The following is a 26,672-nucleotide window of genomic DNA, read 5'->3' on the forward strand; positions in this document are numbered from 1 at the left end:
CTACCACTCGAACTCTCTATCTCATAAGCGAGATGACATGGTGGATAGGGTTCTGAAACTCACCCGGTGCACCTGGTAAAGAGATAATCTCTCCCGTTGATATGTACTAAACCATCTTTGAAAACCGTCTTCCATTTGTTCTTCACACGTTGTACCTATTCGTCAGTCGGAGTGCAATTGATACGGAGAAAGATAAACATACCTTGTCATACACGCAGAAGACAATGTCCACATCACCCTCTTCATCGTCTTCTTCACCCGCTTCTCTATCCGAATCATCAAGATCGGAATCTATAATCTCGTCGCCTGGTAATAATCCCGCTGCGTTGGGTTCGACTTTCGGTTTGATATCCCCTTCTTCGGACTGACATAAATTTGTTGTCTTTCAGAAGAGATCAGTGATGACTCACGACTCCGCCTCTAGGCCGAAGGACGATGGGAATCGGAGTGACCTGATGTCAGGACGTCTCTGATTGAGAAAGGATTCCTACCCACATTGTCCCTCCGGTACTGTATCACCGCTTCCAGCTCATCGAGCTATCATCAGTGAGTTTTCGACAGGAGTGAAAAGCCAAACAAAAGCTCACAGCTCCTCCCCTGGGACGTAACACATCCTCAACCTCAGTCTTAACACGTATTTCCCCAAACCCATTTTGGGGGTACGTGTTTGTCGGTCTGGATACACCTGGAACATTTGGTAATGCTAGTCCTTGGGGATATTGTTGTGCATAAGCAAGTCCGGTAGTCGAATTGATGGGCGTGTTTGTATTTGACACCGGTTGGGGAAGAGCAGCGTTGGGAGGAGGAGGAGGTTCGTCGTCTGATTCAGGATTGGGACGGGGAGCGCGAGCAAAGTCTGCAACGCGTGTTTCGAGTAGTTTGGCTTCCCATTTCTGTGCGTAAGCCCAGGGCTCTCTTTTGAGGTGTTATAGCTCATGATAATAATTCGAGAATGGAAGGTAGGGAAGCGTGGGGGATGGAATCGCGGATGAATGTGGAATGGAGCACATACCATCTGCAACTCTTGCAAAATTCCATCTTCCATTCCATACTCTTCAAAGTCCACCCTGATGTTCTCCAAAACATCGTCTATTATAGTTCGGTAAACTTGCGGCTGTTGTGGCGAGACATGGATAATATAATCAAAGCAGAAGAACCTGTGTCAGCGATATACGTCTCCAAGATTTAAATGAGACACACGACGATCTTGTTGGACCTTTGAGTCAGCGCATGTTCTCATCATCACACCTGCTTATTTATAGCTTCTATCAAAACGAAGAGAAAGAGTGGCAAGACATGACATACATCTTCAACTTTCCGACGCCACCCGAGCTGACAAACCCACACAACCTTTCGCCAACCGCTCACCGGGTCAAAGATTGAATCTCGAACTTGTCCCTCACGATTTAGATGCTGTGTGTGTCCGTTGTAAGCAGTGTGGACGATGTTTGTGACCAAGTCTGTATTTTGGGTGAAGAGGCAAAGTTGAATATATAGTGGGGACTTGGGACAAAGACCCCTCCTGTTTATTATTTTTTGGTTTATTTAATATTTATCTCCCAGAATTTCCCTTCCACCTTCCTGCTCATGAACACATTTTCCAACTGGAGTTCTATATCGAGATTGTGACCGCCATATAGAGCAGCAGGGGCCAAGATGAGAAAACAATTAGACCCGAGAATACCAGCTTTGATCAATAATGGTGTCAAAGCTAATCACAGGAGCTTCTTCGTCATGGTCGGGGATAGGGGGAGGGATCAGGTGGGTTTTCTTGTCTCTTTTACCTTTGCGCATTCTCTCCAACTACTGCTGCATACTGAGTCCTCGCCTCAGACCACTCTATGAGCTACGTAATGGGATTGAATGGTGAGTAGGACAGTCCGCTGATGTACAGGTCGTCAATCTTCACTTTCTCCTATCTCAAGCTAGAGTCACAGCTAGACCAAACGTACTATGGTGTTATAAGAAAGATCTCGGATTCACCACGTAAGTCTTAATCGTATATCAAGTACGATTACCAGCTGATGGATTAGACATCGGAAGAAAAGAGAAGCAAAGATTAAAAGAGACATAAAACGTGGTATAAGAGAAGCCAACGAACAAGATCCATTCGAACTTTTTATCGCTGTCACCGATATACGATATACCTATTACAAAGACTCTGCAAAGATTCTAGGTCAGACTTTTGGAATGTTGGTCTTACAGGATTATGAAGCTATAACTCCGAATTTATTAGCGAGGACTATTGAGACTGTCGAGGGTGGGGGAATTGTGGTTCTGCTATTGAAGACAATGACTAGCTTAAGGCAGTTGTATACTATGGCAATGGTTAGTCTTCTCTTTCTAACCTCCTACTTCGGGACTCCTGCACACCATGCCTTCTCTCGTCTTTCGTCTGCTTTATCATGAATCGTACTTGAGAGTCCCCCTCAGCTCACTCCCTTGACTAGGTGGCGGAATATGTGAAGTAACTACCCCCCAAACCAGGATCAAATGGGAGACAGTCAAAACTGACACCCAGGATGTTCACGCACGATACCGAACCGACGCCCATCAATTCGTTCAACCTCGTTTCAACGAACGTTTCATCCTCTCGCTAGGTTCATGTCCCGATTGTTTAGTCTTAGATGACGAACTAAACGTTCTTCCATTATCTAAAGGCAAAGATATTTCCCCCATTCCCGATTCTGAAGATGATCGTGGACGTAAACGAAAAATTGAAGAATTGAAAGAGATGAAGAGTAATCTGGAAGGTGTTGAGATTATTGGTGCCTTGGCAAAATTAGCAAAGACGGTCGATCAGGTCAATCCCATCTCTTTTCTTGGAGTCATCAAAGCTCATGGTTTAGGCAAAAGCTTTACTCACATTCGTAGAAGCTATCTCCGAGAAGACACTTTCTTCTACCGTAGCTCTGACAGCTGCTAGAGGTAGAGGTAAATCCGCCGCTTTGGGTTTAGCTATAGGTGCAGCGTTGGCCTATGATTATTCGAATGTTTTCGTGACTTCTCCTGACCCGGAAAACCTCAAGACATTGTTCGAATTCGTCTTCAAAGCGCTGGATGCTCTTGGTTATGAAGAACATATGGATTATGATGTGGTTCAAAGTACAAATCCGGATTTTAAGAAGGCTATTGTGAGAGTGAACATCTTCAGAGGTCATCGGCAGACTATCCAAGTGAGTGGTACTAAACCTTTTCGGTCATAACCCCCAGGGCGACAATCTCATTGATTGTCTCGCTAACAACTTAGTACATCTCACCTGAAGATTCTCACGTATTAGGTCAAGCCGAATTAGTCATCATCGACGAAGCAGCCGCCATTCCACTTCCACTCGTTCGAAAACTTATAGGACCTTACTTAGTCTTTATGGCTTCCACTATAAATGGATACGAAGGTACTGGTAGATCATTATCTATAAAACTTATCCAACAACTCCGAGAACAAACTAGACCATCCATAACGAAAGATCAAACTTCCCAGTCCAACTCCGACCCCCACACCAAAACACTTTCAAATTCTACTGGTACAAGAGTAGGTTCAGGTCTAGTCCGATCCCTACGTGAAATAAAATTAGAAGAACCGATTCGTTATTCCCCAGGAGATCAAATAGAAAAATGGTTAAACTCTCTACTCTGTTTAGACGCCACTATAATTTCAAGAAACATTAGAGGTTGTCCAGAACCTACAGAATGTGAATTATATCATGTCAACAGAGATACTCTATTCTCTTTTCATCAAGCTAGTGAAACTTTTTTACAACGTGTAATGTCTTTATACGTTTCAAGTCATTATAAAAATTCACCAAACGATTTACAAATGTTATCTGATGCTCCTGCACATCATCTTTTCGTTCTATTACCACCTATAAAAGAAGATGATAATGTTTTACCTGATCCTTTGGTGGTTTTACAAGTCGCTTTAGAAGGGAAGATTTCAAGGGAAGCTATTTTGAAAGAATTAAGTGTTAGTGGGATGAAAAGTTCTGGTGATTTGATTCCTTGGATTATTTCACAACAATATCAAGATAATGATTTCGCTATGTTATCTGGAGCTAGGATAGTCAGGATTGCTACTCATCCTGAGTACTCAAGGGTCAGTGGTTTCTTCTTCTCTCTTCCCTCTTCCCTTTTCCCTCTCCTTCTGTATTGCCCCGTTCTCCTCTGCGCGCCAAACTTCGCACTTCCTTAGAATCTCCTTATTCCACATTTTTCATCCGCTAATATCATCGCTCAAGTTTGTTTATTGGCAACCGCCATTCTGCTGTGTTGACTCTTTCGCCCATCCCCTCCTTTGCGAAACTGAGGATGTTCTTTCTTTTGATCCGATGTCGTGTCCAACTTACTTCATGAACCAGTGATTAACACATAGATGGGCTATGGAACTCGAGCTATCAACGCCTTAGTGTCTTTCTTTTCCGGTGATTTATACAACTACGATGACCCTCTTCATCCTCCCAATCCTTCGTCTTCCCTTCACTCCGAAGAGACATCTAATCATAATTTTAAAACACAACTTATAAACGACTCCATATCCATTCGATCCCCTCATCAAATGCCTCCTCTCTTACAACGTCTATCAGAGAGAAAACCCGAACAACTAGATTACCTAGGTGTATCATTCGGTCTCACAACGGACTTACTTAGGTTCTGGAAGAAAGGCAAATTCGTACCCCTTTATGCGAGTCAGAAGGAGAACGCGTTAACTGGTGAACATACTTTTGTCATGTTGAGATCGTTGAGATCTGATGTGGCTCAGAAGGATAGTTGGTTGGGTGCTTTTGCTCTAGGTGAGTGGTTTTGGACGTGATTTGGTACCTCATTGCCCCTGCCTTTGCTGGTTTGAAATCATCAACCTGTCCTTATATGTCTCAGGATCATCATCCCGCAGTCTTGACTCTATAGTCCTTCTGTCACCCTTTTCTTCATCTCACTTAAACCCCTTCTGGTTCTGCGCTTCGTGCGAGTAATATTTGAGTCGTCCCCTACGTTCTAAGATCACATCCACGATCGAGCCCTTGTCAAAGATCACTTCCATAATATCCACTTCCCCCGTTTCTTTGCAATCATCAATCTTACCTTCTAACTCATGGATTCATAGAATCAGCGACTCACTGGTTCAGCACCGGTGGAGTGATATAAGGCGAAAAGTTCTTCACTCACATTCCAGATTTCCGACAAAGATTCTTAAATCTACTATCTTACTCTACTTTCCAAAAATTCTCAGCTAAAACATCTCTCTCCATCATACAATCCACCACTCCGAAAGGTCTAATAGATCCTCCTTCTACTCCCATAACATCAGACGAACTCTCTTCTTTACTCTCACCATTCGATATGAAAAGATTAGAAGCGTATACGGAAGGTATGATAGATTATCATGTCATACTTGATTTGGTACCTTTGTTATCTGCATTATCATTCGGTGGGAGGTTAGGTGAAGATGGAAGTTTATCCGTCGCTCAACAAGCTGTTTTGTTAGCTCTTGGATTACAGAGGAAATCCATTGAAGATTTGCAGGTGAGCACTTTCACGTACTACCTAGTACCTCGTCCCTCTCAACTCTCGCCACAATAGTATCGTCTACATTAGTGGTCTCTCAATCAACGAAACTACATCAGGGAAACGATAGAGTGAAACGAATGAATGGGAAAACTCATCATACAGACCGATCTAGATCTCTCACCTCCTCAAGTTTTAGCCAATTTCGCAAAGATAATACGTCGTATAACCCACGCTTTGAAACAAATACAAAAATCATCAGTGTCAAAAGATCTTCCTGAAGAAAGACCTATCAAGAAGAACGCTCCTACCTTCAAAGCTTTGGAACAGACCGCAGAGGAAGATTTACAAGATGATGTGAAAAGAGCTAGGGCTGTACAAAGGGAATTGTTAGATAGTGTAGATATGACTGAGTGAGTGGATTTTGTCTTTTACGATTGCCTTTCCAGAGTTATTCCTCCTTTTTCCCTGATTATTCTTTTTATACTTTCAGGATATTCTTTCCATATTATCAGGATTTTCTTTTCATATTTTCAGGATATTCTTTCCATACTATCAGGATATTCTTTCATACTTTCAGGATGATCTTTTCGTACTTTCACTTTCACGACACCACGTCCATGTGGATGAAGTGAGACAAACAAGCAAGTTGATTAACGTCAGATTTCAAATTGATCCATCGGCGGATTTCTCTCAAGCTCACAACCGTGTACAAGCTTTGGTCAATGCTTCAGAAGAAGATAGAGCGAGGTTATCAACTACTGTCACTATCAAAACTGTTCCTATCGCTGATAAGGTACAAGAGTCGAAAGAGATTAAAGAGAAGAAGAAAAGACGTGATGAGAAAGATAAAGATAGAGATGGGAAGAGGAAGAAGATGAAAGTTTGATTTAAGAGTACTTTTCATCCTTCATTGTGTGATATCTCCATGCATCTTGATCAGACCATCATTGCACTCATCCCGCTACATCGTTCATTACTTGTATTGTACTTTTTTCGTATTGTACTTTTTTCTTCCTCACGGCTTACCATCATTCTTACGGATTTACCAAAGACAGTTCATCCGTCATATCCTTCCATCCTCTGACCTTCTTTCCACCCTCTGACCTTTTCTCCACCCTCTGACCGTTTTACCCCACTTGGCAGAAAGACGCAGTGAATGATATGATGATTTTTCTTTCATCCTCTGACCAGAACACAGTGAATGATAGGATGATTTCACTTGACACATGTACGGGCATGTAGATATGAGAAATATCAATAAATCGGACCAGTCAGACGATACAAATACATACAAGAATCTAGTTTCGTAATAATTTAAGACGTTCAGTAGCTATCCAATCCGATTTGATAGTATCCATCATTGATCTCATATCCAACTTTCTATGACTTATTTCTAATGTCTTAGAGTGCAGTGACCTTGAGTCCGATTCAGCGTCAACGTCGACGTCGGAATTATGATGTTGAAATAATTTGAGTACTTTGGATAACTTTGGTGTGGTTCCTTTTGTCGATAATTGAAAAAGAGTATTATAAAGTGTATCACGATGATTGATTAGGATTTCGGATTTTATGGAAGAGAGGAAAAAGATGAAATCAAGGAAAATAGAATGTGATATTACTTTTAATGGCTAATTTATCAAAATCTCATTCCGCAGACATTGAAATATTGATTCCACGAAGAGATTTAGGATTTGATTAGGTACTTATTTGAGATAGGAGATGAGAGAAGAAGAAGAAGAAATTAACTTACAGTATTGACACAAATACTTTCCATACTGATTCCTAATAATCTACTCCATTCTGACCATATCCGATCCCATAGTACCCTTTCCCCCGTGTTTTCGGTATCCTCATACTGGGCGAGTTTCACGACCAACAGCGCTAATCGGAGCAAGATGAAAACGTTTGATAATAACTCGGCTCCTTCTCCTGAATCAGAAACGAGAAGATGGTCACTACTTGCTTTCAGACATAGACAACCGACACGAGCTATGATGGGGAATAAACCGATCAGACTTTTCCTTGCTATCTTCCAGTGAGCTGGTTGTTGGCTTGATTCTTTGGTTAGATGGGGAGGTTTGTGATGAGTATGACGGGTGTGGTGAGATGAGGTGGAGTGTGGGGCTTGGGGAGATGCATGTACCTGGGGATGTTGGATGAATGAGGGATTATGGGGATACGAAAGGGATGGATTGGTAGGAGAGAACTTAGGTTCAGATTGGTAGATTGAAGAAAGTAGGAGCATGTTGTACATTTTTAATTGGATAAGAGCCGGTTCGTCTATTATCTTGGTCAGAATCTGAGGGAGACTACCGGGTAGAATCGATTCAGATAAGAGAAGGATGGAAGAGGATTGAATAAGGATGGAGAATAAAGTTTCGGGGTCTAGAGGTCGGAGAAGGGTGGGATGACGTAGCAAGAGGATGTCAAGATAGCCGGAGAGGGATTGTTGTGGGTTGAGAGAGTTTGTTGCTGATTGGGGTAACGAAGGGTCTTGGAGAGTTGAGGTTTGTGATTCGAGTAGGGTCTTCTGAAGTCAGCTCATCTCACAGCGACCAAGCCGCCAGAACGGAAGGCAAGAACCTTTTCATAGAACTAGGAGTGGACAAACAGGAACCACCCGAAGAAGATGAGATACACAAGACAGGGGCGATAACGGAGACGTTTTGAATAGATTACAAAAACTATATAACGGAACGAAAGAATCGCGTCACTCACATCAAGTAAAACCCCCATCGTACCGGACATCACACCCATTCCACTTAACATACTCCCACATAACTCATTCACCACACCTTTCACAGTGTCCTCCGTCTTTTCCCTCTCGCACAATTCTTCTGCCGCGTGACTCAATATTCCCATCGCATCTTTATTGACGTCGGACCGAGTGAGGACAAGATGAAGCATTGTGGAAGTTTGATGTAGCAACATCTATATGTGTCAGTTTTCTCTTGCTTACACTAAAATCTTGATTCAGATCCTTCCCACCCCCACATTCCGTCAACACCACGAAACGATGACATCAAGGCCAATGTTCAGAATTGTGGACAGGGAATGATCATAACACGAAGCAGGATGGAGAATCACAGTCAGAATGGTCATGGAACATTCAAGACTACGACGTGAAATCAGGATGGTTCATTGAAGACTTACCACCGCACACGTAGAAGGAGCAAGTTTGAACACTCTAGCACATGTCATCAACAAGAAATCCGGGTCAAATTCGCCAACAGGTAAATCTGCGATATGTTTTGTCAATCTACTTAAGAAATTCCCAAAATCTTATCTTGTCAGACTATGTCCAGTTGAGTAGGAGACTCACCTTGAACAGCTACTTCTGACCATTGTTTACTTTGCTCTTTGACGACAATGTAGAGGGATTTCAATACGTTTTGTAGATATTGTCGATCTTTTCTAAACACCTCCATACTGTAACCTAAGCTACATCTCTCCACATAACTCCTATACAGGTGTCTGAACAAGAGACTGGATCACTGCGTTGGATAGGGATACGATGTTCGTTCCCATAAAAGCGGCTAGGGTTATCGGCATGAAATAAACTTACATATCCCATATAATACCACGGATTATGTCAGGTCCATTCCCAGAATTTTCATCAGGTTGATCATCCACCAACATCTTCAAAACTACACCTAGAACCGAGTCTTCGCGATGAGATTCATCTTCGAATAACACCAAAAACATTCCGCTCTTCCAAGACGATTTGATAATCGTATGTAACAAATTATGACTTTGTTCGATTATCGTATAATCTTCGTTGTCTTTGGTTTGCTTTACCAATACACGTGAAAGGTGTGAGAATAGTTGTGGCGCTGTTGAGGTTATGGAAGGTCGGTCAAAGTTGGTCAATGCTACTTGGATAGTTCTTATTGCCAAGAGACGGTTTTCTGAACAAGTTGCAAAAGTGAGATATTCGCCTAGGGTGGTCAATGCTTTTCGAGCGAGTAGTTCGACTGGACGAAAGTTGTGCTGATGTGGTCAGTCTCATCGTTGTCGAAAATATCCCACAGAAACAAAGTTTCGATCCTTCTTTGAGTCTCTCTTGTCATCGGACTGCACCGGAGGGACAGGGTCAGACGTGAAGTATGGCGGATTAACCAACTGATGAGTTGGTTGAACGCTTGAGGAGGGGTTGAACGATGTAAGCCATTTGGTTCGTAAGACCCACACAGTGTGTTTTTCCACGTCAAACATAAACTCGGGGCAATGAGAATGGATATCAGGCATGAAAAACCCACCTTGAAAAACGTTACCAAAAGCATATCCAACAAACATCTCTGTTCCACAAAACCCACATGACCCAACTGTCCAGCCAAGGCCAAAACGATGGGAACGAATACCCCACCTGCCAAACCCATCTTTTTAACTTTACTCATCCCTCCCCCTACTTGCATCTTGACGGGTGAATCGAGTAATCCTCGAAGAGAAGGAAAAAGTAATTGAGTGATACCTTTATCGAATTCTGGCCAAGGCAGTGAACAAGCGGAAGCTACATGTTGTTGGAATTTTTGACTGGTTGGGTAATCTATTGGTATTTCGTGTGCTAACATGTCTAGTCCTAATGCTAGAAGACTGGTTCGGACGAGGTGAGCATCGATTAGTGAAAGAGAGGGGAGTTGTTGGGTGTTGGCCACTACTTCTGAGAGAAGCGAGTCGATACATGACCATGAGAGAACTGGGTGTCAGAAATTGTCATCGGATGGATGAGGGCGTTCACGACTATACATAACGAAGTAGAAAATGCGATGAGGAGAAGAGTTGGGATGTATGTCTGGTGACTATAGAAGGCGGGGCAGGGGTAAGTTAAATGAGAGAGTGGGAGGGGGAGGAGGACGAATGTGAAATGGTACAAAGTCATAGGTGACTTATGGAGGTGGGGAGGTACAAAGAATAATCAGTGAACATACCTGGCCAAGTAGGTAGGTAATTATGCCATTTTCTCAATTTAGTAAGAATCACAAACCTCTCATCATCCGTACTCTGAACCAACAACTCTTCATAACATCTTGACACCGCCTCGAGTTGCGTAGGAAATAAAGATTGCAATAATGTCGCGCTATCTGGAGAAAGCTATAAGTCAGTCATGAATCGTCTACAACACTGGAGATACGTACATTGTCTGAAGTCATCAGAGAGTCAAAGAAGATGTTGAGTAATGATACTGCTGCTCGATGAGAGTTTGGGGGATGTGAAAGTGTCGAATCGGCTATTTCGAGGATGAAGATGAGTAGGGTTTCCAGAGTTGTGTGACTGTGTGTGAGCCAGGTGTCTCCACTTCCACGTTCTCTTCAAATCCAAGAAGTGGGAGAAAAGTGGAGAGGGGAACTACCCATTCCTTGTGATGAAAAACCGACGGGGAGGAGGTAGACTCTTCTCCGAGATGGTATTGCAGAAGGGAGACAGGTGATGGGCATGGAGGGATGTCAATAATCGAAAGCCAGCGGGAAGAAAGAGGTAAAGAAGGGGTGAAGATGAAGAAAGACTAACCGATCATCTTCCATCTTCTTTCTCACCAAAACCTCCATAGGTCCCACATTAACACTCACCAACCTCCAAAACAATCCCGATCTCGATTCTTTTCCCTTTCCCTTCCCCTTCGAATCCCACAAACTGGGATATATCATCCCGCAATATTTATGTACATACCCTTCTAAGTCCATCATGGAACTTTTGGTCAATATCAACCATAAAAAGTCCAGTATGATCTCTGTATCATGTCTTTTGAGATCTAACAACTTGGCGCAAACTTGGATAATCTGGGGATTCAGTGATGAAGAAGTGATGATTTGACGTCGTTTAGATAACATGATAAGATGTTTTCTTGAGAGTTCCGAGGAGATAAGAGAAGTATTAGTGATATTTTCAGAAGAAACATATGGTTTTAGGATTCCAAGAAAGAGAAGATGTAGTAAGTCGGTTTCTTGTATTATATTGAGAGGTTCGATAGATCTATCATATGCAGGACTGTTGAAATCCGTCGTGTTGGGATTTGAAGGGTCGATGTATTCGGTTGAGTTGGTGTGTGTAGTTCTCGTATTGAGGTCGGCAGATTTGGGCTGACAATGGTCCGAAAGAGAAGTCGAGAAAGCGAGAAAGGTTTTAGATAGGAACGACAAGAGTTCTTTAGAATCCAAAGGTTTAGGATTGAGATTGATAGTCACCACCAAATCCATCTTTGCCGATAGAGATAACGAACGTTTCGAAGTATCCTTAACTGTTGATGTCGACCTAAGGAGATCTGTTCCAATTGAGAGTTTTGAGGAAAGGTCGATTAAATCGGTCAATGTTTCCCAAGGTATTCCAACATTCGAAACTGCTAAAACCCTCAACCATCTACAAACCCTGTCTTCTCCTCCATCCTGTTTAATCACATCAGATATTACCCCCCAAATACCCTGTTCCACCTCTGGTACGTTTGGATTCATTTGAATATGTCCAAATAACTTCGATAAAGGTTTGTAGATTATATCTAAGGATGATAAACTACCAAGATCTTCTAACCATGCTATGAGTATATCGAGCAACATTGTGAAGACTAATTTGCTATCTACTATTTTCGATATTCTCTCCAATGCCGTAGTAGCTATTTTAACGGCCATTGATTGATTTTCTTCTTGGACCTTTGACAATGATGGGCTGATCGTGGGTTCGTCCTGAAAATTTGTCTTGGGACCGGAATGGGAGGAAGGGATAGAGGGAATTGAATGTTTCTTCTCTTCGTTGGACGAGGTCAGGGTTTCGAGAAGGGGATGAAATGGAGAAGGAGAGTCGAAAGGATCTAAGATGGGTGAGAAGGAAGAAGATTTAGAAGCTTCGTATACTACATGAGCGTATAATTCCGGTGACAAGATATGTAATGCTTGTACCCATGGTCGAACATAACGATTCAGTAATTTCTGACGAGATATCTGGTAGGTCGATACGGATGTAGCTTGAGAATGTTCAAGAGGGTTGATTCGGATCCCAGGTGAATGAAGGTGTTTACTCGCGTAATTCCGGACTATCAGATGGAGTGTTTCGTCCTGTTGTCAATGTTCTCCCGTGTACATCTCTGATTCTACTCTGACATGTTTCGTGAATGGTTGATAGATGATCTAAGAAATTGTAACGGGATTAGTAGGTAATCTACGAGAAGTTACAAGGGCGTGACAGGGAGTCAATACAAGACTGATGAAAAAATGACATGAAGCTGAGAGGGAACGGTCCAGGGGTAGGCAGTAAGATGAAATGATGAAACAAGGCCTACTGAAATGTGAGGGTACGAGAATGTCGAGTGACATAAGAAACGAAACCGATCCCAAGGTCATTTAGTGAAGAATTGAAGAACTCACCTCCGTCATAACCCAACCCATCACCGCCCTACCCAATCTCTCCAAAGCATAATCCGACGACAACCCATCAGGCCAAGTTCGTCTAACTAACAACCCTAAACCCACTTCCAACAAAGTGAGATCTAACTCCCCTAACAGACGTTCTATCAGAACTACTAACAATTCTATACTCGGCGTTGAATCCATCAACATTGGTAATCCGAAAGACACCCATTCATCGCGGTCGATTTTAGGTACCACGTTGGTATTACTTTGCCCGTTGGAAGGACTGAGATTTGAACCTACATTGATGGGGGTTCGAGACAGTTGTGAATCCACGTGTACTTGGGTATGGTAGGATTGGTATTTGAACGGATAGGCAATAAGACCTTGAGAGCGAAGATGATCCAATAGATATGCAACGAGGACAGGATGATTGATGTCCAAATCGACTTTCAAAGTTTGGACAAGAGATGACATCTTTAAACTCTCGTATGATATTGGTATTTCTTCTTCTTGATTCGGATTAGGTGAATTTGGTGCTGAGAGTAAACCGTCGAGTAAAGGTGAGGAAGTGGAAGGACAACGAAGTAAAGTTCGGATGTAAGTCAAGAAATGGTGTGAAAAGATGTATTCCTTTGCGGGAAGTTGATCGATGGATTGAAGAGATATGTGATTAACCAGGGCTGATGAGCCAGGTTGAGAGGTTCCATAACGGGTAGAAATTTCCCTTTCTATGTTTTCCAACTTTGTCTTGAGAAAATCTATCTTCGACGCTGAAACGTTCGAAGTATTCGAGGGTTTGTCATCGTCTGGTGGACGGGAGGGGTGGTCGGTTATACGTATAGATCCCCCAGAAAGACCACTCTGAAGGATTTCGTCTTGTATCCATATCATACCGTACAAAACACATAATTCGTCATAGGATAACTTGCCCAAATCTTCATTCTTCTTCATCAAGTTTGGAAACTGTCGTTCGTATGATTCTTCCATATCTTTTCTCGAGAGTGAGAAAGGATTTCCACCTTGACCGGAAATATCATCAATAACTACTTCTCTTCTGAACCTACATTGGACCATTTTTGAAGGAGTTTGTTGTTGTAGTCTATCCACACAAGAAGGATGTAATAACATTTGACAACCTGATAAACAAGCCATAGCTTGACATGTAGATCCCCAAATAGGTTCATGACATTCGTTACATATTGCTAGGTTGAAAAGGTTTATTAAACGTAAATCGTGTTGACCTACTTTTCTTCTAGTATGTGAATGATTCGATGATGTCGATGATGATATCAAAAGAAGATCTTCTGTGGGTGAAAGGGATTTACTAAATTTCACTGATACCACAGAAGGGAGTGAGGTTTGTTGAGATAAAACTACTACTTCGTAAATGAACATATCGTCTGTAGGGTTATAACATTCCAAGTGTTGAATATCGTGACAAAGTGTACATCTAAGACAAAATCCAAGTACGTCGAGTTGACAGGTTGAACATTTTTGAAACGATGGGTATGATTGGGAAGTTGATGATGGGGAATGAGAAGATGATGAAGAAGAAGATTCGTTTTCTATTTTCCAAGGAACGAAATGATGAGAATCTTCATCTTCACCTAATACCCTATCGTGACTATTCGACCAACGTTCGTATAGGTTCGAATAGGTCATAGAAGGTAATCGACGAGCTACGTTGTCATGTCCTATACAGTGAGGATAGAAAGAAGACAATAGTTCCAAAGCTCTTCGACTGGGTACAGAAGGAGATACGGCTGCTACTTCCAGTAAATCGATATAAGCATCCGGTTTGGAAATGAGGATGAGGGAGAACAGTCGATGGACTCGGAATATGGTAGTGGGTCGAGATGCTCGGAGGTCGATATTGGAAATCAGAGAGAGTATGAGTTGCGTTATCAAGCTTGCGATGTGGTGGGAAGTTTGAGATAGGTTGAGGGATGTACCGTAAGTTGATGATATACCTGTAGACGATTGAGTAGAGTGGGATATGGGGTGAGGGGTTGTAGGTGAGTATCGTAACCATCCTGTCGTTTTCGAATCTTCAACAACATTCTTGGAAGGATTGCTAGCGTCGAAAGAGTACGATGGTACGTGTGAAGCTGTTGTACTATGTGGATCTGGAGGATTTGTATCTTCGGTCGAAATGGCGAATCCAGGTAAGTTCTGGTCGTTGGAAGTAAAAGCAAAAGGATCTGTAAATATTGTCGATTCTTTTTTCTCTCTCCCACCCCTATCTCTTTCTAGTATACTGAGTAGCTCACCCAATCGACCTTCAATCCATTCACATAATCTCTCAATCATTTCTTCCCCGAAAGTATACATCGAGTCAATCACCATCCCCATCACTCTGATTCTTACTTCCATCCCACATTTATGCCAAAGAAACGTCGCAACATCCAAACAAGCTGATTGTAAAGCGTTAGGAGGACACAAAGGTCTATATCGATGTACCTTATGTATCCCTTCTATCGTCGTCAACGTTGATAGAGTATGCAACATCCTCGATAAGAGATTTTGACCAGAGAACGAGGTTTGTTCAATTCTCCAATCTTGTTCTTTCGAACGTGAATTTATAGGTGATACAGGTGATGTTGATAATCGACCTGATTTCTTCTTTCCGATATATAGACCATTCTCAGATATTCTTGAATCTGTAAATAAATCCAACCCTTGTTTATCTGATAAAACCAATAAAGATCTTGTTTGTTCCAATAATTCGAAAACTCCTTCAGTATCCCATTCTCCTTCTTTCAAATGAACTTCATCGTAATCTTCGTTACTGATACCCACTTGACTAGGACCGAGTTGATTGGATGATGAGGATGATGATGTTGGTTGAGTGACAGCGACCACAGCTTGTGTCATTTTTGATGCTCTTCCTTTCCCTTTACCCATATCACGTTTAGAGATGGCTCTGATAGCCAATGCAGCTCGGTCCAATAAGTCAGGAGCGGGCAGACGAGAGTCGATCTTGTCCAATAGATGAGAGAGAAGTTTTTGCGTTTCGTATAACCCTCTTGTGGATCTTGGTGGTTGTTTAGGTCGGGAGATGGTAGGTCTTCGGAAACGTTTTGGGGTGTTAGGTGATTGTGGTGAGGAAGGAGAAACATGGTTGTTAGTTGGAGAAGGTGGTTGAAGGTGGATAGGTGAAGATGGGATTTCTTGAAAGGTGGTGTCAATTTGTACCTATCATATGAGCTTCCATAGGGATAGATGAAGAGGAGCAAGCTATGGGTATTGTAGGTGGGGAGGAGTGGAAGGGAAGACTGACCCGAGGTAAGGGAGCAGCACCTGGACGTCGACCTAGAGCTCTACGTGCATCTAATGGGAGCTGAAGGTTGGTAGTCGACATATCGGTATAGCATGGTCTCGCTAGATACCATGTGATATATGTATAAAATGTATAGACATGAGATGGATATGAAGGTAAAGTAGTGAGGAAGATGACGAAGGTGACAACTCTTCTCTTTCATCTCTATACTTTTCTTACTTTTCACATATAAATGACAGTGGTGTGTCTACACTAAGTACTGCTTATAAGATAACAGCCCAACATGTCAGCAGGTCCTTCTCATTCTCCTGTGAGTATACATGTTCCCCTTACTCTGACTCACTCGCTCACACCCGCAGTCGGTCATCCCTCAACAATGGCGTCAATTCACATTCTTTGACGTATCTCAAGTAACCGACCAAGAAGATGTTACTCAACCTCCAAAGATACTACAAGTGAGTCTCTACCTATCCATATCCACACGCACTAAGATTCACTTTACAGTCCCTCCAACCTCCTATAGCAATCACATCCACATCCCCCCTCTCACCTCTGACACCAAGTATCATCATCTCATCCGGTAACTCCATCACCATCCTCGATAGACATTTCAACCTCGAACGTTCTTTCATCGCATGGGAAGGGAATGGAAGAGCCCAGAGTATATTGGAAGCTGGTGGATTGCTGGTTGCTGTGGGGGAAGAAGATGGCAGTCGATTGCCCGTTTTGAAGATATGGGATTTGACAAGGGAGGAAAAGAAGAGAGTCGGGGGTGGACCTGTTTTGATGAGGAATGTGAAGATACAAAATGGTCAAAGATCGCATCCTGTGAGTATACTCTTCTCAACTGGTTCTTCCATCAGCTTGATATAAAACACACCTCGACCACATCGCCATATTTGACTAACAAGTCATGTTGTATTGCTTGGGTATATTACGGGAACGAGGCTAACACCCAGATCTCAAGTATAGCCCTAACTTCAAACCTCTCACATTTAGCTATAGGTCTAGGAGACGGTACCGTTTTACTCTATCGACATCTACTCCAATCCCTGACCACCTCTCCAACATCTCTAACTTCATTACCGAAAGCTAGAGTCATACATGAATCCCCTGAACCCATTACGGGTCTAGGTTTCAGAGAACCATCGTTATCCACCAATATAATAGATAATGATAAAGGAAGCAACTTGTTAAGTTTATTTATAGTTACTGTCAATCGTCTTCTCTGTGCACAAGTGTCGGGAAAAGGAGGAGAACCCAGGGTTTTAGATGATGTAGGTAGTGGATTAGGTTGTGCTGTTATGGATCAAGAAAAAAAGAAAATGGTCATAGCTAGCGATGAAGGGATTTATCTCTATGATACAGAAGGGAAAGGAGCGAGTTTCGCTTACGAAGGTGAGTTACAATTCTCAACTTTTCAATCACCTCTTCTCTACTCATCACTGTTCATGCTCTCCTCTGACTTAGATTTGAGATTTGTGTCGAGGAAAAGGACGATGACTGAGCACAGGTCCCAAATCATCAGTAACAATACTCCGTCATAGTCTCATCATCACTTCCCCTCCTATCATCCCTTCAGCAAATTCCAATTCCGCTACGGTCAGACATCATTTCGCCAAGACTACCGCGAATGGCGATAATGCAGGATCGGGGGATATAGCTAAGATTACGGTCTTTGATTTGGACAATCAGTTGATTTCTTATTCTGGGACTTTTGCGGATGGAGTTAGGGATGTGGTTTGTCAATGGGGACAGGTTTATGTTTTTGGGAATGATGGCAAGGTGGGTGAACCTCTCACTACTTTGTTGTGCATCATCACCTTGACACCAAGCGTACAACCGTACTCCTGCTCCTCTTGACAGCACAAATCGAGTGTGTGTGTTTTTGGAACCAAAATTCAAACCAACACTGGGCCATACCTTCGTCCCTCATATCAACCTTTTTCTTTTGCTTCTTGTTTGTCTCTTTCTTTCTCTGTGTGACGTCGGTTCCTGTGTGAGACGATGAATTGAATAAGAATGCTTTCCACGTGTCCCCAAGGGATAGTACTCTGACCTCAGCTTTCCAAACTCGAAGAACAGACCACCGCTTCAAAGCTCGAAACGATGTACAAACGCAGTCTCTTCCCGCTCGCTCTGACGCTAGCGAAAAACGAAGGCATCACAGAAGCCGGAATTGCCGATGTACATCGACGATATGGTGATCATTTGTATACGAAGGGAGATTTTGATGGTGCGATGGGACAGTTTGTCCAAACCTTAGGGTTTTTACAACCTAGTTATGTGATTCGAAAAGTGGGTCTATCTCCACCCTTCCGCTCCACTCCGGTCCTCTGCCCAGGGGTATAAGCCTCTCATCACATATCCAATGTTTTAGGACAAATATCAGACAATAAATCTCGCGTGACTGACTATGCAGTACCTCGACGCTCAAAGAATCTCAAACCTCACCACTTATCTCCAAGAATTACATTCCCGAGGACTCGCAAATCCAGATCATACAACTCTTCTACTCAACTGTTATACCAAAACATCCGATCGAGAACGTCTAGACGCATTCATCAAAACTGAAGCTCGTCGTTCCGACGGATCAGAAACAGAACAATTACCATTCGATTTAGACACTGCTATTCGTGTTTGTCGTCAAGCGGGTTTTTATGAGCATGCTTCTTATCTTGCAAGTAGATATGGTCGTCATGAAGATTTTCTTCGGATACAAATCGAAGATGCGGAGGAATACAAGGATGCTTTGAGGTATTTAAGATCTTTAAAACCTGAATCTGTAAGTGACACCTGTCCTCACTTTTCATATCCTTTCATCCCTCTCAACCACCTTGCATGGTCCTATCTATTTTATGTCATGCCCGTGTATGTCGATGTGACTGACGTTGTCAGTGTCAAGAAAACCTTGTACGATATGGTCAAACATTACTCCAACACGAACCGGAATCAACCACTGAACTTCTTATTGAACTTTGTTCCGGTACCCTTGGAAGAGTTCGTTCACCCGATTTAAACCTGTCAACAAATCAAGATCAACCCAACACTACAGGTCCTGCTGTTTTGTCTTATTTAGGTTATAATCACGTCACAAATCTTTTCACCAATTCCATCTCTGCCGTTTCTCCTTCCCCTTCACCTGTACCTAGGCCCACAACCACCGGGCCGAGTATTACCACCAACAAGTCGACCAACGGCGGGGAAAGAAAATCAACTTTGGATTCAATTCCAAATCCAAATCCAAACGCAAATGCAAGCACAAATGCAAATATGAACCTATCCGTGAAACTTGAGATGGAGAAGAAACAGAGTTCACAGACATACGAAATACCTTCCCCCAGAAATTTCTTTTCACATTTTATCGACCAACCTATACTGTTTATCAAATTCCTCGAAGCTGTCGCGAAAGCTAGATGGTCACAATCTCTTGATCAACCTCCAGACAAAAATCTCATAAGCACGAAAGCCGATACCAAGTCTGAGAGCAAGGGTAGCTTGGAAATAGGACAAGTAAGTGTGGAAGAGAAAGAAGATCAAAAAGCGATATGGAACACTCTTCTCGAGTTATATCTCTCTTCCCTCCTTTCTTCCGATCGAAGCCTTGCTGAAAAATCAAGACGAAAAGCGTTAGAATTGATCAAAAGGACAGATTTGGAATATGATCCCATACATGGATTGATGCTTTGTTCAACTGTTAATTTCACAGATGGTTTGATTTTTTTATGGGAAAATATGGGAATGTACGAAGAGATTTTAAGGTATTGGATTTCACAACCTTTACCTGATTCTCCAATCGAATCAAATCTCACTTCCACAGTCAAAGACGATCTTCCAATCGGAACTAAGATCGTAAAAGGTAAAGAGAATTTTTCCACTTTGAAGATGAAAGATGAAAAAGAAGAAGATAATTCAGAAAAGATACCTTCGGATGAAGTATGGAAATATTTAGAAAAATATGGTCCTACCGATAAGAAACTATATCAATTAGTGTTGAGATATTTCACTTCGAACACTAGTATAATAAATAGACATCAAGATAAGATTAAAGCTCTGTTAGATGTCATTGATGAAGAAAAGATTATACCTCCTTTACAAATCGTTAGAATATTAAGTAGGAATAATGTTGTTAGTGTTGGGAATGTTAAGAATTGGTTGGTTGATAAAGTTTCAGAAATGAGACAAGAGATTGATTCGGTGAGTTTTGTTTTTTGACCTTTTCTTTCTGTAGAATCCACCTTCTCCTTTCTTTGTATCATTTGAGTAATCAGGGGTCCTCCACTCTTTGTATCATTTGAGTAATCAGGGGTCCTCCATTCTTTCTATCATTTGAATAATCAGGAGGAAATGGAACATGAACACAAACAAGTCGGATTCGAAGTGGAAAAGGATACAAAAAGAAAGATATCGACCATCATGCTGACGACATAGGATAAACATTTAGTACAATCATATAGATCAGAAACTGAAACAAAAGAAAAAGAATTGATCGAACTTGTTAACCCTCATATACCTCAAGTCTCTCAAGTGACCAGATGTTCAGCTTGTGGAGCACAGTTGGATTTACCATCGGTGCATTTCATGTGTAAACATTCTTATCATCAACGGTGGGTCATTTTCTCTTTCACAAAAATTCTCTCTCTCTCTCTCTCTCTTTCTTTCTTTCTCATTCTCTCTCTCTCTCTCTCTCTCTCTCTCTCTCTCTCTCCCTCTCTCTCTCTCTCTCCCTCTCTCCCTCTCTCCCTCTCTCTCTCTCTCCCTCTCTCTCTCTATCTCGCTCTCTCTCTTTATTTTTCTCTCTCTATTTTTCTCTGTATTTCTCTCTCTCCCCCTCTCTTTTTCACGAGCCTGTCCGGTTATCGCGACACATCTTACAAGACACAAGACACATGGCACGCGACACATATCACACCTCAGATCAAACCCTGTCTCCGCACCCTACCCCTCCAACATCCTGTATTTGAAAAAATATGAGAGACCGAGTATATGTCAGTCGGCGAGTAGTGGACGGAATACCAAACCCTCGCTAAATCCCCAGCTGCCTCAGTGACTCAGAGCCCGAATGTATCCTCTGCGCTAGACAACATTCCATCATCCGTGAGATCCGTAGAAACCAAACTCGTCTAGCGGACAGACACGATTTATTCCTTTCCGAAGTACACGAAGCGGATGATGGGTTTGCAGTCGTAGCTGCTGCTTTCGGAAGAGGTATCTTACAACATGCCATTTCGGATCCTTAATCTGTCGCTCCTTATCAATTCCCGGTCTAGCTGTTATATGTAAAATGCATGACACCAAGTTATATATTCTTTGCTATCTGTCAGCTCAACGACATGATACATTGTCAAAAAGATGGACAAACCTATATCTCTATAACGTTGTTTTCTAAAGACGTCCACCTTTCCTAATCTTCTCAATAACCCTCTAGCCTCTTGTCGTAATTCATTTCGTTCTTCTCCTCGAGTGGAAGAAGAGAGAAGGATATCGTATTGCGCCAAAGCGTTCATACACCCTATATCATGTCAGCTCATAGCATACAGAGTATTGTCCAAATCTCTGTGATGAGAAATGAGAATGGAGTAGCTGACATCGAGAATCAGGTTCCGTTTCATTCAATTCTCTAATCGAATTGATTTCTTCCCTCAGTCTACTTTCCTCAGGATCTATAGATGAGTAAAGATATCACGGGGAAGAGGGAAGACGTACGATCACCTATCAACCAACGATGATATAACCATCCACTTTGATCACCTGGATCGGTCCATAATGCTTGACGAACAAGTTCAAATTCGTCAATGTCAGCCAGGTCATCATCCAACGCCACTGCGGGTCTTCCTCCTGCTCTTGGTTTCAAGAATAGAGTTCACGCTCAATATGCTGAATGCAAAAACCACATTGATTGTTGTCATGCAATCTCCCCGGATTAATGAGCCATGGATATAAGACGGCTTTCTGAAGAGGGAAAGATATATGAGATGATATACTCACCAGCATCTTTCTGTTTCTCCACCACATGACCCTCCATCCCCTCCCACATCCCACCGAGGATCTTGGTACGAAGATGCCATGCGGAAAAGTTTGAAAAATTACTTTCGATTTTTTTCTTGGTATAGCGTAATTCGTCTAATGCTGTACGGGGAGGTTTGAAAGATTCAGGTAAGGAAGAGAGAACGTAACGACGGTAATCCCATGCGTGAACTGTATGTAAGTCTGTCATGACATTCTCCACCGATCGTATGCTTCACCGTTCACCGCTGTCATATTCCGCCATGAAGCAGAGTGAGTTACTTATTGGGGGAGGTATGATGATAGAGTAGTAGGGTTGTTCTACTGACAATTCCGAGCATCCGCATCTAACATTTTCTCAATCACAGCCAATTCCATGGCCCAGAATTCGTTTCTCCATCTTTCAGTATCTTCCGGACCGACCGGAACGTTTTCCAGACACCATTTACGATGATTCCATATCCAATACACCTTTGGATGGACTTGGAGGTAAGACATGGTTAGACGGAGGTCGGTAGTGAGAAGGGAAACGATTTCTTCTGGATTGCTGCACATCAGCTGGATTCTGATTCTGATAGTTATTGATTGTAAGTTTTTGCTTAGCGTTCAAGCCTGGGAAGCTCAGATTGCGGGAATGTTAAATGATTGTGAAAGTAATCACTTTGAATGAAGAGACATAGATGGGAGACGGGTAGGAGACTTACGCAGAGTTGAACAGATGAAGAAGGATATGTCTTCGGTAATTCCATATCGTATAGAATTCGGGATTGAGGTCCAATAACTCGGTCGTCTTTTTCAACGCATCCGGGGTATATATTTTGTTCTTTTTCTACACTATCAATTATATCCAACATAGCTCGACAAGTCACGAACAGGTAGTAAAGGAAGAACGCACCAAAGTCAAGATCTCAGCTTGCAGAGAACCATACACCGCGATTTTTCCCGCTTCTTTCTCCCGTCTTATCACTTCTGCCTGGGAAGATAGACGTGAACGTTTGATACCATGCTGTGTAGATCAGCTTTGAGATAGATGCATGGTTTGACGTACCATTGTAGAGATAGAGTTGTATGAGAGTGTTTGAATGCGTTTGGTGTGGGAAAACGTCATTCAAATACGAATGTGGCACTTTCCGAACGTGGCACTTTTCGGTCGAAATCTTCGCACGGAAGGGGAGACGGACTCATCTAGGAAGCCGCGAAGGGGGGACATTCACGTAGTAAGCTTGACAAGTGAATCACCCTTTCATCAATGAGAGTAAACAAGATCTGACAAGATCACTAGGAGAAGGTCCAGAAGAAAGGAGGGATCTTCCAACCTTCACGGCCGAGAGGGTCAAATGCCGACGGACGCTCTCGCCCAATTGCTCCGTTAGGAATTCAAAGGTGATCCATCAGCACAAATGTGAAATTTCCACATTCGGATTCAGCCTGGGATGGGTAGAAAGAAGACAATATGAGACTGAAATGGGTATGAAGTCTCCCCTGGGAGATATCTTCCCTCTTCTTTCAATCACATCACTTTATCACTTCCATCTGATATAGTAGTACCCACCCAAGCAAAATGACGGCTTTACTGGAGGCAATGGAATTTGTGACCAATGGAACCGAGGTAAGGACTAGAACGACACTTTTTCCGGGTGAAAAGACTAGAATAACACCAGGGACTAGAATAACATCAAAGGACTAGAATGACAGGAGTCAAATTACATGATTCTTCATCCCTATCCTCGAATTTTGAGACTTGAGCCTTTCAAGGTATTTTCAACCCCACAGGGATACTAGAAATTGTCATTTTCATTGTGCAGTGACCAAAATTTCCTAAAAGTGGTGATACCATTCTAGTCCTTCGATGTTATTGTAGGGTGTGATGTCAATTTAGTCTTTTCACACAGAAAAGTTGTCATTCCAGTCCTTACCTCCAATGGAACCTATCACCTTCCTCAACTCCATTATGATTCTTGCGAGGACTTTGTTTTCATATCTAACCCAGGGCTCACTGGTGATCCCTCCAGTGTTGTAAAAACCCTTGTTGTTGCGTTCCATCCGGGACAAAGCTGTGATGATTGGGGACGTCGTTATACTGCTGAAGGTATTCCTTCTTTTGCTTATGTCATCACAGTGGAAAGGGATCCCGTGACACAGGGAGAGAGTACAAGTAGTATACTTCCCTCTCTTGAAACTATTACACTTCGCTTTCGTAGTCATGTAGTAGCATCAAACAAGCAGTGCTGAGCGTTTCGGGGGTGAAGAGCTTGAAATGGTGCTCAGCGCCAAACTGTCACGAACTACGTCGTGACACCTCGATTACTCCACCAACAATGACCCTCCTTTGGCCATCAAAACCCCATCACGCCTTAACCTCTTTACTCTACACGTAACTCAGGACTTCTGACACCAAGTACGGCGAAGTTAGACGGAGTTAGGCTAAGTAGGGACAATGGGAGCAGAAGTACGGCGAAGTTAGACGGGGTTAGGCTAAGTAGGGACAATGGGAGCAGAAGTGCGGCGATGTTAGGCGGAGTTAGGCTAAGTAGGGACAATGGGAGCAGAAGTGCGGCGATGTTAGGCGGAGTTAGGCTAAGTAGGGACAATGGGAGCAGAAGTGCGGCGATGTTAGGCGGAGTTAGTCGAAGGAGGAAGAGGATGGCCGAGGGCTCTGGGAAGTTGGACGAAGTGCGTTGAAGTACGTCAAAGCGCGAGAGGGTCGGATGAACGTCTAGGAGGAGTAGATAATATTAGCTGAGAAGATCGCTGAAGTTCTTCAGCGATCCTTGATTGTTGTCAGTAGTAAAAGACAAATAGAGATAGCTATACATCGGGATACATCGCCATCAATAGAACAAAGCCTTAGTTAGAGTAACTACGCCGAAGTACGCCGTAGTTACACTCCTTTCGACGTCTGCGCCCTCCTGGTTGGGTGAGACATCGACTCAGAAGCGTGAAGTTAGCCGAGGTTCGTCGACCGTCGGTCTATTAGGAAGAAGTTGCTCGACGGCCGTGACAGTATCAAGGATCGCTCTTACCGACGACCCGTGCGAACCTCGGAGAAGTACAAAGATAATATGGAACCAGAAAGAAGAATTACACGAGGGATGAGTAGGGATGGAGACAGGATGGAGGAGAACGAGAGGAGAGCATTGGAGGAGCTTAGCAGAGCGATGGGGCAGGACCTTGGAGTGGAGGATAGTGTGGGGGGGTCAATTCAAGGAGATGAGTTCGTTCCACCGGTGCCTTCTAACCCTCCTTCTCCTCCGTCTAATGCTCTCCCACCTGCGGGATCCCCACTTGGATCAGACCAAACCCCACGCCCAAGAGAAAACACTGGAAGTACGGCGAACTTGGGAGAAGAAGGAACACAAGGGGTGGTGTTGGCCTTGATGCAGATGGTGGCGAATATGAACAAAGACATGATGGAGGAGAGAAGGCGTAGGGAGGAATGGGAACAGAGAAGAGAAAGGGATACAGTGGGCGGGATTGCAGAAGGGATATCAGAAGGAGTGAGGTACGCCATGGGACGGCAAACTTCGGCGACCCCAAGCGTAGTGGGCGAACAACGGAAGGGGATAAAGCTACCTAACCCAGACCTCTGGAGAGGAGATCGGAACAAGTTAACCGCCTTTCTGTCTGAGTGCGACGTACATTTCGAATTGAACTCTCATCTTTTCCCCGACGACACTAAGAAAGTCTTTTTCATGATCTCTCATCTACGCGAAACACCTCTTCTTGCAGTGCAGCCCGATCTATCCAAAAGACCTCTTCCTGAGTACCTCACGACACACGATCAGTTCATTAAGTACCTCAAGACTAACTTTGGTGATCCAGACGAAGAAGGAACTGCGGCCCGACAACTTAACGACCTCAAGCAAACCGGGTCTGCTTCGGACTACTTCTCCGCCTTCCAGCGACATGTTGCGATTCTTAAGTGGTCTGATGATGGAAACCTAGTTGACCGAGCCAAGAAAGGACTAAAATCGCACCTTCTAGATGAAATTGCAAGACACGGTAGATCGTTTGGGACTGTGAAAGAGCTATTGGAGTTTGTGATTCCCTTGGACAACCGCCTGTGGAGGAGACAAGTGGAGAAGGAGGCAGAGAGGAAAAGGGAAGGAGGGATAAGGACAACGACAGTGGTGGAAAGTCAGAGGACGGAGAAGAAAGAAGAGAAGAAATGGGAAAAGGGGCAACCTTCGGCGCAGGGTGGTGTCCAGGCGGCTATGATGTCGACGGTGGTAAAGAGTACACCGCCAAACATCGACGAAGTTCGCCGAAGATGGCCTAGGCCGAGCTCCGATCTGAGGGAGACAAGGAGGAAGGAGGGGAAGTGTACCGAGTGTGGTGAAGCAGGACATTGGCTGAAGGAATGCCCTGTAAGGGAGGCTAAGGTTAAGGTTGGACTGTTGCCTCCATGGGGGGAGAAGTTCGGAGAATGTGGTGGAGGATCGGGAGGGAACGCAGTACCTCTCGGACAGAGGAGGAACTTGAATGCGGTTGGAGGAGAAGTAGATTTGGAAGAGGACCAGGGAAAAGAAGAGGACCTGTCGCAGTAG

General features: G+C 43.2%; 6 protein-coding genes across 6 annotated transcripts; 3 read left to right on the forward strand and 3 right to left on the reverse strand.

Annotated features, from left to right (window-relative positions):
* TREMEDRAFT_64096 (uncharacterized protein) lies at positions 1–1,045 on the reverse strand (the record flags this gene model as incomplete). Its single annotated transcript, XM_007006408.1, has 7 exons — positions 1–16; positions 64–155; positions 203–364; positions 411–452; positions 496–537; positions 588–893; positions 1,013–1,045. 7 exons carry the CDS (start codon positions 1,043–1,045, stop codon positions 1–3), a joined length of 693 nt encoding a protein of 230 aa, XP_007006470.1.
* Positions 1,046–1,656: 611 nt separating this feature from the next.
* On the forward strand, positions 1,657–5,916 carry TREMEDRAFT_33355 (uncharacterized protein; the record flags this gene model as incomplete). Its single annotated transcript, XM_007006303.1, has 9 exons — positions 1,657–1,761; positions 1,895–1,986; positions 2,034–2,328; positions 2,522–2,803; positions 2,850–3,176; positions 3,251–4,093; positions 4,370–4,787; positions 5,168–5,517; positions 5,665–5,916. 9 exons carry the CDS (start codon positions 1,657–1,659, stop codon positions 5,914–5,916), a joined length of 2,964 nt encoding a protein of 987 aa, XP_007006365.1.
* Positions 5,917–7,243: 1,327 nt separating this feature from the next.
* Positions 7,244–16,200, reverse strand: TREMEDRAFT_64098 (uncharacterized protein; the record flags this gene model as incomplete). The annotated part of the gene is made up of 13 exons (XM_007006409.1): positions 7,244–7,531; positions 7,646–8,032; positions 8,221–8,433; positions 8,656–8,783; positions 8,825–8,931; positions 9,068–9,492; positions 9,762–10,198; positions 10,431–10,593; positions 10,638–10,773; positions 11,011–11,133; positions 11,170–12,545; positions 12,855–16,034; positions 16,120–16,200. 13 exons carry the CDS (start codon positions 16,198–16,200, stop codon positions 7,244–7,246), a joined length of 7,044 nt encoding a protein of 2,347 aa, XP_007006471.1.
* A 202-nt stretch (positions 16,201–16,402) lies between these two features.
* On the forward strand, positions 16,403–21,359 carry TREMEDRAFT_69617 (uncharacterized protein; the record flags this gene model as incomplete). Its single annotated transcript, XM_007006553.1, has 10 exons — positions 16,403–16,429; positions 16,479–16,574; positions 16,624–16,947; positions 17,079–17,517; positions 17,633–17,904; positions 18,184–18,417; positions 18,542–18,904; positions 19,018–20,316; positions 20,551–20,726; positions 21,158–21,359. The coding sequence occupies 10 exons, from the start codon at positions 16,403–16,405 to the stop codon at positions 21,357–21,359; spliced, it is 3,432 nt and encodes a 1,143-aa protein (XP_007006615.1).
* Positions 21,360–21,418: 59 nt separating this feature from the next.
* On the reverse strand, positions 21,419–23,176 carry TREMEDRAFT_64100 (uncharacterized protein; the record flags this gene model as incomplete). Its single annotated transcript, XM_007006410.1, has 9 exons — positions 21,419–21,432; positions 21,482–21,631; positions 21,708–21,782; positions 21,826–21,942; positions 22,108–22,317; positions 22,455–22,672; positions 22,830–22,954; positions 23,021–23,131; positions 23,174–23,176. The coding sequence occupies 9 exons, from the start codon at positions 23,174–23,176 to the stop codon at positions 21,419–21,421; spliced, it is 1,023 nt and encodes a 340-aa protein (XP_007006472.1).
* A 2,011-nt stretch (positions 23,177–25,187) lies between these two features.
* On the forward strand, positions 25,188–26,672 carry TREMEDRAFT_64101 (uncharacterized protein; the record flags this gene model as incomplete). The annotated part of the gene is made up of 2 exons (XM_007006411.1): positions 25,188–25,589; positions 26,268–26,672. The coding sequence occupies 2 exons, from the start codon at positions 25,188–25,190 to the stop codon at positions 26,670–26,672; spliced, it is 807 nt and encodes a 268-aa protein (XP_007006473.1).

This window comes from Tremella mesenterica (assembly GCF_000271645.1).
Source record: "Tremella mesenterica DSM 1558 unplaced genomic scaffold TREMEscaffold_10, whole genome shotgun sequence".
NCBI classification, from domain to species: domain Eukaryota; kingdom Fungi; phylum Basidiomycota; class Tremellomycetes; order Tremellales; family Tremellaceae; genus Tremella; species Tremella mesenterica.